The sequence below is a fragment of the Leuresthes tenuis genome, unplaced genomic scaffold, assembly GCF_036924035.1.
Source record: "Leuresthes tenuis unplaced genomic scaffold, fLeuTen1.0.hap1 SCAF_4, whole genome shotgun sequence".
Lineage (NCBI taxonomy): Eukaryota > Metazoa > Chordata > Actinopteri > Atheriniformes > Atherinopsidae > Leuresthes > Leuresthes tenuis.
Window position 1 is genome coordinate 17,609,596 of NW_027325358.1, and position 18,194 is coordinate 17,627,789.

At 42.0% G+C, this 18,194-nt stretch overlaps 1 protein-coding gene across 4 annotated transcripts in view; it reads left to right on the plus strand.

Moving 5' to 3' along the window:
- lrba (LPS-responsive vesicle trafficking, beach and anchor containing) overlaps positions 1 to 18,194 on the plus strand; it is a 172,709-nt gene that overhangs the window by 145,573 nt on the left and 8,942 nt on the right. For all 4 annotated transcript variants that reach the window (XM_072384884.1, XM_072384886.1, XM_072384887.1 and 1 more), the window contains exons 47-52: positions 1,769 to 1,936; positions 6,871 to 6,960; positions 9,760 to 9,937; positions 11,101 to 11,160; positions 12,881 to 13,036; positions 15,207 to 15,374. In XM_072384884.1, the coding sequence (XP_072240985.1) occupies positions 1,769 to 1,936; positions 6,871 to 6,960; positions 9,760 to 9,937; positions 11,101 to 11,160; positions 12,881 to 13,036; positions 15,207 to 15,374 (820 nt within the window). The remainder of the gene's footprint in view (positions 1 to 1,768; positions 1,937 to 6,870; positions 6,961 to 9,759; positions 9,938 to 11,100; positions 11,161 to 12,880; positions 13,037 to 15,206; positions 15,375 to 18,194) is intronic.

The following is an 18,194-nucleotide window of genomic DNA, read 5'->3' on the forward strand; positions in this document are numbered from 1 at the left end:
GTCAGGAGTGTTTCTGATTTAAGATATCTAAATTCTTGTTTTATTTGCATCTGAACATCTTTTGTTGTCTAAGTCTCTCAGTGTAACGCTGCTGTTTTTGATGTTCCAGACAGAAAGGCTTTGAAGTACCATTATTAAGGCATGTTACTACATCTCCACAGGCTGACTCGGTTGTTCTTCGCATCGCTAAGATCTCCAGCAGTCCATTGAGGCTGTATTCCAACATAGACTTCAGTCAAAGAGACGTGTTGGGCCTTTTGTTAGACAGATGTTAACAGATTCAACAATTGCACAACCATATTCTTCCGTTGCTTACTTATTCTGCATCCCACTCTCTCTCCAAATGGTACATGTGAGTGATTTACATAACGCACGGCCTCTGGAGACAGAGCTGCAGGAACATGGTTGCTCTTTGTTTCCCCCGTGCTGATTGACAGTTGATTGCAGTGCACATTAAATGCCCATCAGTTCCAGCTTTAGTTTTAGAAACAGGGGGTGTAGGGCCCGTCAAAGGTCAATTCTAGTGCATAATGAACTGATCTTTCTGTCACTCACACAGACACAAACGGCCTGCATGCACGGCTGAACCACACTTTGACCACTCTTAAAGGGAGTTTGAATAAAGACGGTTTTCCTGGCCTATAATGTAACTTTGATAAAAAGGACTGCCTTGTGACACGCTAACATTGTGTGAATATGGTGGGACCTGGAGTCTGGACTGCGTAAGGATGCTCTGTTTTACTAAAGGTCGGATTTGTTTTGGTTTAGCATTAGTAGCCAAACTACAAGCCTTTAACAGTGGATAATTGGATGTTTAATGCCAGCTTTTTGGTGCTTAATTTTTGACGCTATTAGCCTGCGCCCCAATCCTGAACCACACATTTATTAGTCAGGTTGTTGTGGCATCAAAGTGTTAAAAAGTGACCTCCCCGGGTCATTAGCTAAATGCTCTTATTGTTAAGCAACTCATCAGTTCAGGGCAAACATTCAGTCAGCAGTGACACCACGCTGACAACACCTTCATACCTGAGCTGCTGTCCTCCCTGACTGAAAGTTGTAATTAAGCGAGTGGGGACAAATTAGATGCAAAATGACCTGTCAGAAAGTCACATTTAAGTGAAGGATGCACTGGTATCGGCAGTAAAAATTTAAATGATATAAATTGCCATTTAAGTGCAGCACAGGCTAATGTTTTGTCACAAATTAATGTGACACAAGGCAGCAATGACAATCAAGGCCTGCCTCATTCTAATTTGGTTGTGTTTAGTGAGCTTTTGTGAAGCGACAGCTTTACACAAATTAACACAATTGCCTATTTTTATGAGGAAACATAAATGTTTTTTCCCTCCTTTGCCGACTAATGAGGAGAGAAAACGGCTTGGATCGCAGCGTTGTGGCAATGCAGAAATGTCTGCGGGCGAGCAGCACGGTGCTCTTATCGGCTCACAAGCAGCAGCGAAAAGAACAAAGACAGACGCTGAAATGGCTCCCTAATGAGCTACTAGAGTTTTGATGCTCCCTTATGATCAGATCCAGATACATTGTGCATTTCTCTCATTATAGAAATCATCGTCAGATTCTACCACAAGAACAATTAGCAGAATATTCTGCTTTCTCTCAGGAATTCACCTTTGAGGGTCTTTAATGATAACTGCTGCTCATTAATTGGGTGAGGGGTGTGTTTGGCGGGCAGCATTTGGTCAGAGTACGGTGTTTAAATGGCAACATTTACAATGTTATAATCCTCTGTCCTCTCCTTCTGTCACAGGCTCTGGAGAGCGAGTTTGTGTCGTGCCAGCTTCACCAGTGGATCGACTTGATTTTTGGCTACAAGCAGCAGGGACCCGAGGCTACCAGAGCCCTCAACGTGTTCTATTATCTGACTTATGAAGGTGCAGTCAACCTCAGCTCCATCAATGACCCCATGCTCAGAGAGGTGAGGCTGCCACATGAAAGTGTTCATGCATGTACACAGAATCTTTAATGCTCACCGATTGAACTCCTGCGGCAGATCATGCTGAGTAAGGGGGTCGTGCCTTATTACAGTAAGTACACTTGAGCTCTCTCAAATGGATGCTTAATCTGACTATATTATAAAAGCATCCCACCATTCTATGCGTCTGTATTTCAGGGAGGTTTTTGATGCCATTAGCCATGTTAAATTGCTTGCTGAATGGCACGGGAGAGCTAAGCTAACAGTCTGCTGGCAGGTATTGCTGAGCAAAGCCTTTTCCTCATGTGATACCTTTTGAAAGCACTCCACCAAGTGTTCCACTTTAACGCCTTACAGCCTCCTCCTTGGCTTTCATTCATTATTCATCTCCACCACTTTGAACTGCTGCACACACGATCTACACCAGCCTTGCCCGAAAGCAACCACACAAAACACGGCGCTGTAAAGGAAAACACAGCTAGCTCGCCAACAGCCAATCACTGGCCTGACAACTTCACCAATCTGCTGTTGAAGGCGGCTCGCCGGCAGCAAGGCCAATTGACCCTGCTCCCATCAGCCTTTTTGACAACAAGTTTTAGTGCCAAGAGAGAGGCTGTACTCTATTTTATTGAAAAAAGGCTTTGTACTGAGTTTCTATTAAAGGTTAATTGCAGTTTGTTACATTGTGGCTTTTACTGTAACCATTTCTACCGGCTCTGAAGCATAATTGCTGAGCTCTGGGAATATGACATTGCAATTTCGAAATCCAGAAAAAGGGCAAAAAGCAAGAGCAGATGCATAATAAGATAATTGTTGCCCATCTGACTTTCTTATAGCAACGTCACTGTGTTCCCTTAGCTTCACTTTAAAGTGTCAAGTTTAATATTAGCATTACCAAGACTCAAACAAACAAGACTCGTTCTGTAATAAATTAGACTCCTCTTGGCATTCAGATCTAAATGGAGATGAGTTCAGTGTATATCAAGTGGCCAAACAGCCTCTTACCTCCGCTGTATTGCTGCCCTTCATGCTCAGTGACTGGAGCATCGCGGGCACCAGGGGTACATCTTTGATTTATCACCTCATTCACCCTAATTCCCACCCAGATGTGCTTTGGCCTTTATCCACACGCACACACACACATGCAGATTCATTATCTGGGCTCACCGGTCATTTTCACACTCATCCCATTACCCATTCTTCTGGTTAACACACACACACACAGCGGAAAATTGGATCCCTGATAGTCCACTATTTCTGCCAAGCTGTTCCAGTGACAATGGGATTGATTAATCTACCAGCATATAAGAAGCCATCAGAGGCAGGTGCACGTGATATGAGCTGTGCTAATATAGCAGCCTCAACCGCCCTGCTAACTGCTGGAATTTTGGATCTGCACACTTCAGCTATAGTTTTGGTGTTGTGCATTTCATTTTTTTTAATCCTTACTGTTTTCTGACATTAATATGACGCACTCTGAACAAAGAAAAATAAAAGAATCCTTTAGTGTGCAGTGGGGGAAGCTTTTGCAATGACTTTGTTGGTCACGTTTTTCAGTTTTCTCTTAACATGTCACAGAAGTCTACACGTGCCAGACTGGCAGTGGCAGTGAATTACAGAAGCTGAAATTTACCAACTGCTTCATTAGGTTATAAGATATCAATAAAGCATTAAAGTCTGCTGCACTGCCGAAAGATGAAAAGGGCTTGTCGTTTTTCTCTTGCTTTTCCCTCTCCGGTGCTGGGATTCCAATCTGCTGCTTTTCACCTCTCAAAACGCCCTCCGTCTGAGCACTTTAATTAGTTAAATAAACAAACGTAGTGTTACCCCTGTGAGCTAATCCAAGGCTCTCCGTCAACTGTGTTTGTGCGGAAGGAAACGTGCTCTGTCTGGGCAGAAGGTGGAAGCGGAGCTTCAGGCCTGGGCCTCGTCATGCTTGGGATCTGGGGGTGGATGAGGGCTGCAGGAGCTTTTAGACGGAGGGTTTTGGGTCTGAAAGTGTCCCCAGAGTCTGTCATTACTGAGTGACAACTGTTTCAGCCTGAGCTGTGGCCTGCACCAGGCTAGGCTGCATTAAGACAGGCCCTGGGGCAGTTCAACGGCAGGGGGATGGTTCACAGATGTGTGTAAATCCAAGTGTTTGTGTGTACGCAGACTGGGTTAGCGGGATCTATATTTTTGGTTTGCGGATGCTATAATGCCAACTCCAACCATCCCCAACCCATAAACACACTCACATAGACATTTGTATGGCTCATTCGTGAAAATGTTTGCATGTACGTGTGTGTATACATTAATTTATTGGCATGTCTATACTTTTGTATATTTATGTGTACTCATCAGCATAAATGCCCACAGTTTGTGTGTTTATGTGTTCATTTTAGTCCAGGGTGAAAGTTTGGAAAATCTCAACACAGACTCCTGACTGCTGCGGATACCACTGCCATGTTTTTCAAGCCTGTGATTACTTCCTGCCCCCCCCCTCCATCCCCTCCCCGACAAAACGTTGCGTGCAGCTTCATTCATGTCCTCCTGTGCAGGGCTTGCATGCACATCTGGGTTGCTTCTTGGTGTATAAAGAGAACACACCCTGACTTGCCTTCTCACACTTATACAGGGCTTCCCCTCTTTTCCACATATGATTATGGAAAACCCCACAGCCTCTCACACCCGTGACAAAACACAGAGCCCTGTTTGAATTGTACAGCGTTTGCGTAATTCGGCAGAAGACGTGAAATAAGCGCACGCGAATGAACCTGCTTTGACACTTTTGACGTTTGTTGTCTTTGGACAATGAGATCTCCACTCTGTTAAATGTTCGTATTTTTAAGGTCAATACTTAAAGCTGAGATGCCAACTCTCCTGCCACACAGCTGGTCAGAAATACAAGCCTGCTGTATTCATTGTTCAGTTCTATTCACAGAATCAGTGTTGTTGGATTTGATTTGCATAAAAGCACAGTGTTTTACATGGAGATCCATCTTGTCAACTGGCTGAGTAAATCAAAGGACATGGTGAGACATCTCAGATGAGGGCGTCTCTGTCATTTAAATGTATAGAATTCAGAAAACCCTCATCAGACACGGGCCAGCGCTTCCGAAAGAGATTGGCCTTGTGGCTGGCCCCTCGTATAATCACCTGAGCGTTGCATTGGCGTATAGGGATGGAAAGTGGCTGAGTCTAGGTCAGCACGTCGTACCGTTCCACAGCCTCGTAAATGTCAGATGTGAACTTAATGAAGATAAGTTGAGTGCCTTTGAGGAGTCTCTTCCACACATTAGCTTAAGCAAAATGCTCTCACTCACAGTCAGAGGACAGTGGCACTTTGACCTTGAATGATGCACTGACGTTCTCACACTAACTGTGGATGGGATGGAAAATGTTACAGCCCTCCATCGTGATCTGTGTTCAAATCCAGCTCTGAGTTGCTCTGGTCTGTGATATCATTGTGGCATCTTTCCTTAGAAAGCTTTTATTCATTCTTATGGACCAGTTAAAAAAAAAAAATGTAAATCACCCAGTACTGGATTATGAACGCATCTCCCATGAGATCTGAGTTTGTTCAGAATAGTGCCATTTTGGCCTGAACACACAATAGTCCAGTTGAATAGTCTTTTATTTTTTTTGCTTTCGAAAGCAAAATTACCTTGAAGTTTCTGAGTGGTAGCCATCATAACAGCTGTTCCAAGTCTCTAAATTCTCTTCATCTAAAGAAACTTTTCTTATTATCCTTAAGCTTAGGGAACACTGGACCGTCCTTTATTATAAGAAAGGGAATAATTCTGTCCTACAGTTCCTTGAAGCCACAACTTTCACAGCAATGTTAAATTATTTTCCTCGAGTTGTGCAAACTGTGAGTTAACTAACTGCGGTGTACATTTTTACAGCTTTATTCACTGGAATAATTGACTGTAATTCAGATGAAAAGTTATCTACACTATATTTACTTTTGTGGTTGATTGCAAACGCGCAGTCTGAAAAAGACCAAACAAAATATATGTAGGGCTAGTTTGGCTTGATTCTCAGCCCTAATTTGGAGAGGAAACCATGTGATAGAACGTGAAAATCACTCCTCTCTGTTTCTCTGGTTAGTTTCAGACAATGGGTAAGAGCTGACTAATTTCCCAACCTTTTTTCTCATGGAAATACCATATGCAGGCCTCAACCATGAGCTCATTCCCAGTCTACGCCAAGTCAGGCTCAAGCGCCTCAGCCTACACACACACACACACAAGCTGTCACTCCCACACAGCCAGTCACAGAGCATACCAACATACTGATGAGTCTGTCATAATTTTGTGTTGGTCATTTTCTGTCTGCCTGCCAGCTTGTCCCCTTTATGAACTTGGTCATTACTGTCTGCGTCGCATGATAGTTTTTCATGTAGTTTATTGTCAACTTAACGCTGTAACACATTTCCAGTGATGTGTTGCAGTGTTTTCTGTTATAAAAAGGGAGTTTGGGCTATTTTATCTGCACACACACACATATATATATATATATATTTTCTGTTTTGCAAAACATCTTTGGATTGATCTATTAACTGATCAAAACAAAGCCCTATATATCAGTAAAGTGAGTGTGTCCGACCCCATGTTAGTTGGCCTGACAGTGAGCTGTGTGATGATGTCCAGAGTCTGCTCAGCTGGCGTCTGCTCTGACATTTATGGTCCTATACCTCTTCATTAACACCACCTAACCAAGCACACCAGTCCGCCTGCCCAACCTTCCTCTGATTCTGTGTGGCTGTTGAAGATAAATCTGTGGTTGGGTGCAAATGTGTGTGAGCAAAAGACAATGAAAAAGTATGTTTAAAAGTCTGGTGTTATAGCATTTATCGGGGGATAATTTTTTTTTTCTTTCTTTTTCTTTTTTTTGTTCAATCCAAATGAGGTTAAGATTTCTCACAGTTTCTTTCCTCCTTTTATTTTCCTCAGGCTGTGGAGTCCCAGATCAGGAGTTTTGGACAGACCCCCTGTCAGCTGCTCATTGAGCCACACCCACCCCGAAGCTCAGCCATGCAAGTGGTGAGTGCTGCACACTCGCATATTAATAAATAATCTAGAAATGTTTTTTAAAAAAGGGCCTCAGAAGCCAACTAAGCTCCTGTATTATTATTTCATCTTTGATTTCTGGTCTGCTCTCCATCAACTTCTAAGTCCATCTTAGAATTTGTTTCTTATTCTTTTCATCATTTTCTTTTACCTCCTGTGCTCCCTTTCTCCTTGTCCCACTGTGGGAAAATACAGTCTCGGTTTTGAAATCATCCCCTCTCTCATCATTAGTGAGGTGTGCGTGAAAGGAGAGATCACAAGCGTTTATGTACATGTGCGCTTGGTAAGAGGTTTTAAGGAGAAAGGCTAAGCTTCATGCTGGAAACCTGGCTTTGAGCCAGCTTTTCCACCTGAGCTGGAAACAGAGGAGATCAGAAAGAGAGCAGTTAGCAGAAGTTCTGAAGTGATGGCCCTTTAAGGGCCGGCGAGTACAGTCAGTGTGCCTGCTTTGGATGGGCCAAGGTCCCATGGGTCCCTATTAGTGTGGTGTCCCTGCGGCGCTGACAGCTGGCTGTAGACCACCACCCAGCGCACACATGCACATACACAAACTCAGAGTATTGCTTTGAATCCTCTGCCCAACTGTATGGAAGAATTCCTATGAATTTTTCTTTTTTTTTTTTTACTTTAACTCCACCACATATAGTTTTCAAAAGACACTATTCAGACAACATTTTTCAGAGACATTTTTACCCCCCACCCCCAGCTTTCTCTTCCTTCAGAATGCTCAGCTCTCTTACATGATCTTACTCTCCACTTTCTTTCCTTTCTCTCTCACGCAAGTGTGTTGTCAGAGTGTCGGCATCTGCCCATGCTGGTGGTAATGATACTGTCAGTGCTTCTGGTTAGCTGTCAGACGCACCGGATTTACTCAGGTCTCTTCCTGATGTTTAACACTGATGTTCCTCTTCTTTACACGCAAGGAGGAAAATAGCTTTCTGTTCAAGCTGCTTAGTACAAACACTTTGCAAATGGTACTAAACCTTGTCTAAGCAGAGGAAACGGTCTGAAAGGTCAATGAAAGGACGTTTGTTATGACACGTTCTCTTACTAAAAACAAGTTTAAATCAATGCGTGATATAGACTTTTGTCCAAAAAAGCTCAGAGGGCTGGCTTAAATGACTATTTAGCTGATGGTAGGCCTCAACGAAGTACAGCTTGACAAGCAATTAATTGTATTAAGCGCCTCATCATCTCAAATGTTGGAATTTTATTTTCTGCCCATTATTGTAAATTCAATATCTGTGGGGATTTAATTATTTAAAAGACAAAAGATGTAAAAAAAAGTCCCTTTGGGCTTGGATATAAGACATTTTATAGGCTGTAATTAGTTAGACTAATAAATATTTCTATGGCACAGTTCAGAGAGAAAGTGCAGCACCAAGTTCTTTACAATGGTAAAAATAATGGATAATGAATGCAATTTGGGGGAGGGGGGGTAAAACCTGAATAAATTGTATAAAAAGTCTTAACACAAGCCTAAAAGTGTTGTGAAGGTATTGGTTGGGGCGTACTTAACCAACATATCGGATCAATTAACTGAAGCTTTGTCCTGAGAGAAAAAAGAGAAAAAGAAAGCCCTAAAATGATTTTGGAGTATGCTGTGTGTCCTCTGCTGTCAGTATCACTGACCACCTCTGCAAATATTTCTCAAACTCATTAGTTCCTACTACAACACCAATGCATATAGAGACTCTGCTGATACATAGGTGGTGAGAAGATGGGCCAGTCTCCTGGTTTCATATCTTAGCCTTTCCCATAGCACCTTTCCAGAAGTCCATCTACGCAAGTTCACTGTCCCAGCTCTACCTGGTCCTTTCTCCTGGTGCTCGGCCGGCCCACACAATCATTTCCATTTAATTAGAAGATAAATTCAAAACAGCTGAAGGAATTGTGTCCATACACAATGACGCTATCATTGCGGTGTCTTGTAACGCACTTACATCTGGAAGCATTAGATGCGTTATCTTTCCTTTGTCCTGAGTCATTGTGAGATCATTTAGTCTTTACACCATTCTTTTTAGTGCAGAATGTGAACTAGAACTTCTCAGAGATGCAGTTTGTGTTCAGATAACTGCCGAGTTGTACGGACGCCAACTTTTCTATGATCTTGCCCATGAAAGGTAAATTTGAGACTGACCTGAAATTACTCAATGCTGTTATAGTTCACATTGGTATTCTGAAGGGTTTTTTAGGTTTTCATGGGAAGTTTCTGTGAGCAGCCATTGATTTACAATTTCTAGTTCAATGTCGAGATAAAATGCTGACGTTGAACTTTGAAGATTTACAACCACTTTCCTGAGCCGATCTTTGTCAACTGTTGAAAACGTATTCCACGTGCAAGGAGAAGGGAAGAGCTTCTCCTCCTCATAATAACACATTTGTGAGTGGACGGAGATTTGAATAGAATGCCTTTTCATCTTCATTCAGCTTTTCCAGTATTTCTATGTTTAGAATTCTTTAACTGTGTGTAAAATCTAAAATGAATGTTCCTCGCTTTTCTAACTTCGCCGCAGCACTGTGTCAAAAACAACCTCTTGCTTTTTTCTGTTCAAACTTATACTGCTTAACTGCTGCCAAATACCTTTCCTGCTTCTAACTCTAACTTTCTTTCTGCCTTCTCCCTTTTTTTTCTTCTTCTTCTTCCTCACTGCATCCAAACGGGGCTTTTGTTTCTCTCTTTGCCTGCCGCTCCATATCTGTGCTCTTTTCCCTCTCTTCCCCTCATCGTGTCATCTGTCCTGGGGGCCTGAACAGTATCTTCTCCTACAGACCCCGCTGATGTTCACGGAGCAGATGCAGCAGGATGTGATCATGGTGCTGAAGTTCCCGTCCAATTCTCCTGTGACGCACATAGCAGCCAACACTCAGTCAGGTCTGACGTCACCTGGCATCATCACCGTCACTGCCAACCGCCTCTTTGCTGTCAACAAGTGGCATGGCTTGTCAGGTGAGAAGCTTGTGCCCATGCTAACATACGTTTTGATGTGTTCGTTGTCTTTGTCTCGACAAAAACAGAAACCAAACTGTGATCTTTTTTTTTGTTTTTGCATCTGTATGGCATTTCAAGGAGATACAAATCTCTTTCCTTTAACAGTTTGTTATGCTATCTTTCATATTTCTTCTGTTCATCCGTCTTTAATGATTAATACTTAAATGTCTAATTTATATTGGGATTGATCCATCACCTCCCTATCGGATGGACGTTGATTTGGGAGACAGTTGACTGTGTCTACCAGACAGCAGTATCAAATGTGACACATGTAGCAGCCGGGATTAGAGCTCACGTCCACCTTCATACACCGGCTGATCACTTTGCAAAACCTTATTTACGCAGCATCCATCTTGCCCTAAAAGATGCATTAAATTTGATATCCCTGAGTTCACATGGGTGAAGACCGATCCCTTTCCAATAGAATGTCATTCACGCACGCCACAGACTAGATTTATCATAATGTTGCTTTAGAATTAAAGGTATGCGGACTTGAGCTTTTTCTTATGTCTCATATTAAAAGATGCTGGAATAGAATAAAGAATTGTCCATGTGTTTGAAGCAATTCAGCGTTGTTTACGTCTAAAAGGCTAATGAACACACTGTAGTGTTTATCGATCGTTAAAAATAATTGTTTACGATAATCTAAATCATTAAAGTGGTGCAGAAGAGATTACTCAGTAAGAGATTAATGGGTCATCAGCAAGTTAATCAACAGGTCTGGTAAGTAAGTAGAATGAAACTTGACTGGTCTGTCAGTTAATTATACAGATCCATTGTAAATACAAGTTGCAATACTATTATTAAAAGATTGATTAAAAAGAATAGCAAATATAGTGATGAAATGTACAATAATCCAATTTTTTTTTCCAATACCTCTGGATTTAATGCTGAGTTTGATGGGCAAAAAAAAGCTATGTTAGTGCCTCCTGTTCTCTGTAGCCTTAGAAGCCTTTTGGCATAATTGCGATATAATTCATGGAAGAACTCTTAGGCCAGTGCGTCACATTATGACCTTATTGTTATAGTTTTCAGTGCGGTATAATGACCTCAAATGCAGCATCTACTTCACAAGGCCAGTCACTTACAATATTAATCCAATCCATCTTCTTCTCTGTCAGGTCATCAGAGCTCAGCAGAGCAGCAGTACCAACTTCCTGTGGAAATCGACCCTCTGATAGGTACGCTGTCATTTATGAGTGTTGAAGAATCTACACACACTTGAGTGTGAGCTTATATATGCATGAAATGAGTTTTTGTGTGGATTTGTGTATGAATCCTGCTGGCGTCTTGGTGACTCATGGCAGTCTACAGGGCTGTGTCCCTGGACAGTAGATTAGAGTTGTTTCTCAGCCTCCCTCTTCCCCAGTTCGCTCGTCATGATATAGGCCCTGCTCTCACACTAAACCATTTGCATGCAAATTGGAATGCAATGAGCTGTGGCCTAGGCCAGCATTTCATCATCAACTCCCCCTCTTTCACCCTCTCCGTCGTCCCTTTCCACCCTCCCCGAATGCATCTTCTTTGGTTTAATTTGAGCGGAGGGAAAGGACGCGTGTCAGTGGAAATGAATATGAATGTGGTAATAATGTGTGATTGAGAATGCACGGCGGATGGCTGTCAGGACAATATGGGCGCCTCTCATCCTTCACGACTTGTTGATGAGCAGGAGAAGAGTGCCGAGCTGCAGTGATGTATGGGATGCGCCGGCAGAGCAGTGAGGACAAGCCCTTTTCTTTTCTTTTTTCCGCTCCCACCTCCAATGCTTTTTCTGCAGTTTCTTGCAATCTCACGCACATCTGCAGAGAGGGCTGTTTTTTCTCCGTGAAAGCTGTGGTCACTCTCAGCCTCACAGGACCATTTCCACGCTTTCCCCCCCCCCCAAACACTTGACTTTTGAAAATAACCAGGGTTGATTCTGAGATATTCATCTTTATCTACGCATGCAGTGCTGTACTTCTCTGCTTCAGTGGCCCTCAGGCAGAATAAAATAAATCTTATCCTACCATCGCTATTTACGCATTCGGTGCTTGTTTTCACAAGAGCGTTTCAGTGGCTGTGTTATTTGCTACAGTACGTATGAAAACACGCCTTTTAGGATTGATTAATTCCCGTATGTCTTTCATTTATTTATTTCATAATTTGACATTTACTCTCATGGCACATTGGTCATGAATTCTAACACTAAACCATCATCATGCACTAAAAAAAGATGTACTTTTTCTGTTAGTGGGAGTGTGTGCACATTTTGGGGGAGATAGCTGGGAGTTTTGTTCTTGTCAGTAATATATTTACACTGTTTGCATTCCAAGAGGAGTCTGAGCTAAACACAGTAAATTGAAGATGAGCGCTGAACCATCTGTGGCTCTGGGAGATGTAAAAAATTGGGTGAAATATTAGTTACCGCAGATACACTGGACGCTCCCAAGTTTCACCTGCTCCCCTGTGTGTTTGACCCCATTAAATAAGGAAGACAATTGACATATCTCTTTAGAAAGGGGAGAAAAAGACAGCTCTTGTGTAAAAGAGTATGTCAAATAAATTTTCTTTCTAACTAACCGTGCTTGATCAGACAACCGAGATGAATTTCCTGTGTCTGTTCTGACTGGAGCGGTGTACATATTTTGTGAAGACTGTGCACGCTCTGACATTACTCAGACTCTCACGGAAAACGTGAAGTCCGCATAAACTTAATCTCCGGGATGTTTTATGGATTCTCTCACAAATCTTTTTTTGCGCCGACGCTTCAGTGGAGGTGCATCAAAGCGTGAGCTCTGAAAATAGCTGATGTACAGTGTAAACAGCAAAGTGTTTGTTGGATCGCACTGGAAGTTTCATACTTCTGTGCGCATCTGTGACTTTTCAACACGTAAGCCTTTTGTTTGCTTTTTTCTTGTTCAGCCAGCAACATGGGCACTCACCGTCGTCAGATCTCTGACCTGCTGGATCAGAGCATTCACATCAGTTCCCAGTGTTTTGTCATCACAGCCGACAACCGCTTCATCCTTCTGTGTGGCTTCTGGGACAAGAGCTTCCGGGTCTACTCCACCGACTCAGGTACAGTGTGCTGCATTGTGTTTGACCACTAATGCCGTTCAACATGCTTCTTTTAACTGGAGAAGCAGTGAATAGCATCAATGGTGTCAGAGGTCTTTTCATTTCAGAGCAACCCAGTGTGCTCTGAAATGAAAAGTGTGCATATTGAAGCATTGTATGAATATTAGGCTCCCCACATATTTACATGTCACAGTTTTGTTTCAACATGATTCAATCTGTGCCAAAATGAGGTATATAATAATCATGATATTATTCAGGTAAACTCCATTCGAATTTAGTTTTTCTCTCGATATTCAGAAGGCCGTCATTGTAAATAAGAATTTGCTCTTTGTGAGTTTCCAGGTTATATGAGAAAAATAAAGAAATTCTAAAAAGCTGGAAGACTGTGCAGTTAACCTTCATAAGGGAGTTAAATCACCATAGACTTTCCCTCTAGCACCATCCTCAGGACGTGCTCCTTCTTTACCGCTTAGCTTAGAAAGACCAAACCACTTTAATTACACATGGTAGTGGAATTTCCTGCTGCTTTTAGCTATCAGAATGTAAGTATTTAATATAATCATTTCAGTTAGCAAAACAGTAACAACATAGTAGGGCGAACTGTATCTCTTCCCCTGTTTTTCCAGATCACAGCTTTTAACAGTTCTTTGTAGTCCAACACCCATCCAGTACATTTGAGCACTGTGCTGCATAATTCACGAAATCCTCTTTCAGCTTTAATATCAAACTCTGGCTTCGTGTTAGTCGTGTGGTTACAGCTGCTTTTCCTAGTCACGAATCCGATGGTTGAATTGTCAGCATCTGCAGTCTGCATGTGGAAGTGTTAAAAAGCACAGAACTGAAAACTGGAAGAAAAAAAAAAGCGCTGGGTGGTATGTACGGTGTGTAAATGTGACTTTTAATGTATAAGAATAGAAGAGTGCTGCATAATTGCAGTCTAGTTATCATTTATACATGCCATATAAACATTGAAATACTCTATTTGCTTGAACACGCGGTACGTTATGGTTTTCCCGTTGTAGCGCCACTGATTGGCCTCTTTCGTACACACATCCAATGCAAACGTTGCACAGAAAAATACCATCAGGTCAGGGGTCCTAAATGAAACTGTCTGCAGCTTCATCTCTGCTCACTCCCCCCCACCCCTCTCCAGCTCCATTCAGAATGCTACATGCATCTATACAACACCCTCCAATTCAATTTCTACAAGCCAGGCCCTCTGTCTTTTCTGGAGGAGGGAGGGGAGCACAGAGATGGCTCTATTGTGCGACTGCCACGAGGGTGTGCGACTGGAACGCGAACACAGTTTAATCGCACACGTTCAACAGCTGCCACCACGGCCCCTAATTCCCCCAGGTTAGAGAACTGGGGGATTTTATCAATTACAAGACTTGATTGGTACACATGCACAAAACCCAGCCTCGTATACGCCAGCGTGCACGCATCCAGTTCGATTTGTCTGTGTGCATGCATGTGTGAGAGCAGAACACCATGTGTTGAAAACGAGGTGCATGGTAGCTATTATTGCAGCAGCCATCATTACTTATTCTCACTGTTTATAAGAATGTCAAACATTTCACATCTTTTGATGTCTCTTTTCTTCTTCAGAAGTTAAGTCGGTGACCCGCCCAGTTTCATAATAAACCCCATCATTTCATTGTGAAACAGCTTAATGATCCAGTGGACGGTGATTTTGACACCCAGACAGAAATGTCATGTGTTGCAAGCTATCCACTGTTTGACTGCAGAGGTCACACTACGAGGAGCATAATGAGTATTAGACAGCTAGACAGTGGAGTTGTGGTCTCGAAATCTGACAGCAATTAGCCTCTTTACATATACACATGGAATATACTGTGCGCACACACACTCGCGAAGCTGAAGCAAGTATTTATTCTTGTCTGGGATTAACTGAAGTCTGATCTCATGTGGATCAGCCAGTCAAGCAGGCAGGTGATCGCCAAACATACTCCACCAAGTTAAGAGTTGTGTTTAACAATAGATACGTGCTTTTTTGTCAAGGCCGGATGTAAATTTAGTTGTTGCAACCATATTTTTGTATTTTCTTTTACGTTTTACCTGTTTTAAGATACATTGTGCTGTTCTCTGTTTACCGGCAGACGGGCTTTGTTTTCGATTAACGCGTTTCACATTTGTGTGCTGTTCACAGGCAAACTGACTCAGATAGTGTTTGGGCATCGAGATGTGGTGACGTGTCTTGCTCGCTCCGAGTCCTACATTGGAGGAGACTGCTACGTCTTGTCAGGCTCCAGGGATGCCACGCTACTGCTGTGGTACTGGAACGGGAAGCACAGCAGCATTGGAGAGAGCCCGGGCAGTGAGTACCGAGCCCAATATGGCAGCACGCACTCAAACACACAGAGGTATTCTCCGAGTGCTCACTCTCCCAGACAGTTGTGACTGTGTGATTTACGGCCTCCCTCTGTAAAGTAACAACTAGTTTCATCTGACCTGGCCAGGCCTCCTGCATACAGATTGGATTTCGCAACACTGTCACACCAGGAACAGCTTTTGATAATGTGTTTTAGATTGTACTGTGTGTGTGTGTGTGTGTGTGTGTGTGTGTGTGTGTGTGTTTCTGCTTCCAGGGTGTGTGAGAATCTGTCTTTAATGTGAGTGAAAGTGAGGGCCACTTAGAGACGTTAAATGTGATGTTGGGGGTCGTCGGCCAGCACATGAAAGTTCACCACCATCTGAGGGCCACGGGGTCACGCTAGTCGATAAAAGTGAAAAATGTCATGGGCCTCCCTTGCGTTACCATAACATATGGCATTAGCTATGATCAAAGCATTGCACACACATTGCTCAGTTCTAAACCTTCTTGGTGCTAATTTGGCCGGCTTAGATAGATGTACATGTTGTTAAGTGATCCATTACAAATGGGATGAAATTTATGACAAATTGTGATTTGGTTAATAAGCAAAATTGTTTTGTTTTTTTTTTTTATGTGAAAGAGGATTGTCACTCAGCTCATTTGCACTGATGTGGGATTTTGAAATCAAGAAAAAATGCTTTTTTTAAGACACATACACATACACATATACATATATACACATGCATATGTAGAGATAAATTTTAGGCTGATTAACATAAACCAAACTATAGTCACAGTCTAGAAACAAATGTTAATATAGGAGCTCAAATACAGATAATGATATCATGCCATAATTAATAACATCTTGATTTCTCATACGTCTCATTTCTACTGATTTGATGAAAAATACTTTCCATCCATATGTATGCTTTAGTGCATTTGTGTCCGCCTAACATCCGCTGACTCAGTGGTAGTTACCACACGAAAGCTGGAGGAGCGGACCAAGCACTCGTCATCTCATCCTCTCACCACCACAATATGATGCTCCATTGCCCCAAACCGCAGAAGGCTCTCCCAGACACGAAGCTCCGCAGCACGCTCCCACAGACACAAGCACACACACACACATATATATGCTCCCAAAATGCAGACAGACAGTCTTTCTTTATTCTGCTTCCAAACACCCAAACACATGAAAGCTAAAATCGGCACATAAACTTAAATGAGTGCGCACGAAAAACGCACAAATTCTTTTCGCTCGTAATGACCTGTGGACATCCCACACACTTCATAAGCTTGACACAAGTGTATCTGAATGGCTGATATGCCCATGAACACACTGACCTATGCACTCTTGGTTCCTGCTGGAAGCGAGGACGATTTCACAGATGCTACTGCCATCTGCTGGCAAAATAGAGGAAACTAGTACATTGTGGCTTTTTCTGCTTCGAAAACTATATTTAATTTGTCTTAAAAGAACTGACGGCTTTAAATAAAACAGAAAGTGTGTTTGTATTTTGTTGTCAGAGCATCGCTTACATTTGCACACAAATGTAAATCGGTTCCCTTCGATATGTTTGTAGTTCTGTGATGTGCAAAGTTGATATTTTTCAGCGATTTCAGCACACACTTCCTCTGTGATTAATTTCAGGTTTTAGGTCTATCGAGTTAAAACTGTTGGAGGATGAACACAACAGTTCTGGCTCTGTATGTACCTCAGTAATACCCTGTATGGATTTAATCAGCTACACACCTGCTCTTTTTAACCAATCACCTGCAACTGCCTGCTACTTCATGTTTCACATCTGTTTTCCACCTTATCCTTTTATTTGTTTAAACACCTCTGATCACGCTTTCTGATCACAGATCTCTGTGTTTGCTTTACCTACTTCCTCCGCAGTACATATACATGTTAATAAAGTTAAATTGAGAGCATTTTTAAACATTAGCTGAAGATGATTTCCTATCTATCTTTTTTTTTTCTTCTTCTTCTTTTTTTTTTGCAGGGCTGTTGCATTCAATTTGTTTAATGACTGACATTTTTATGTAGGAATACTCAGTATCCTGCATTATTCAAGTTTTTCCGGACATATTAACCGGGTTAGTGGGCTAGTTTGCTGAATGATTACCTGACAATCGCACACAAAACAGAGTAATGTTTTCACCTGTTCAAAGAGCCCAAAACCATTACTTACATTTATTAACTGGAGTATTACCTTAACAGTAACTAGTACTTACTGCAAAGTACAAAGTGTTCATTTACATTATGCTAGGCCTGTAATTATAAAGTTGAGTTGCCAGAATGGGACTGTATTATGAGATTAACATCCTTTCAACACGAGTAACAGATGTATACACACACACACACACACACACACACACACACACACACACACACACACGTATATCACAACAGTGACACACACAGATAGTTGATACCCTCAGTATCATGTACAGGTATTAATAGTAATCAGATGTGGTCCTAATTTAAACCAAATGGCAGATCGAGCCTGGAAGCTGATAAAGTTTATTCTTTTTTTTTTTTCCCTTTTCTTTTGCTTTATAGATCTTCACTGCGTAAAATCCAACATCGTTCTGTTGCTCCTTGCCTTTCCGGTCACGTGTTTGTTCTGTGCCAATGTTAAATGGATAAAATGTAGATTATTACTAGCCGGTATCAAAGCAAATTGTTCAGTCCAATACTTTCCCTCACAGGATTCCTCCGTTATTTTACATCTATTATTGTTAAGTATCTTCTGTCACGTTCACATTGATTTGAAATCTATGTAACTTGCCCTCTTGTTTGCCTTTTCGTAAGAGTGT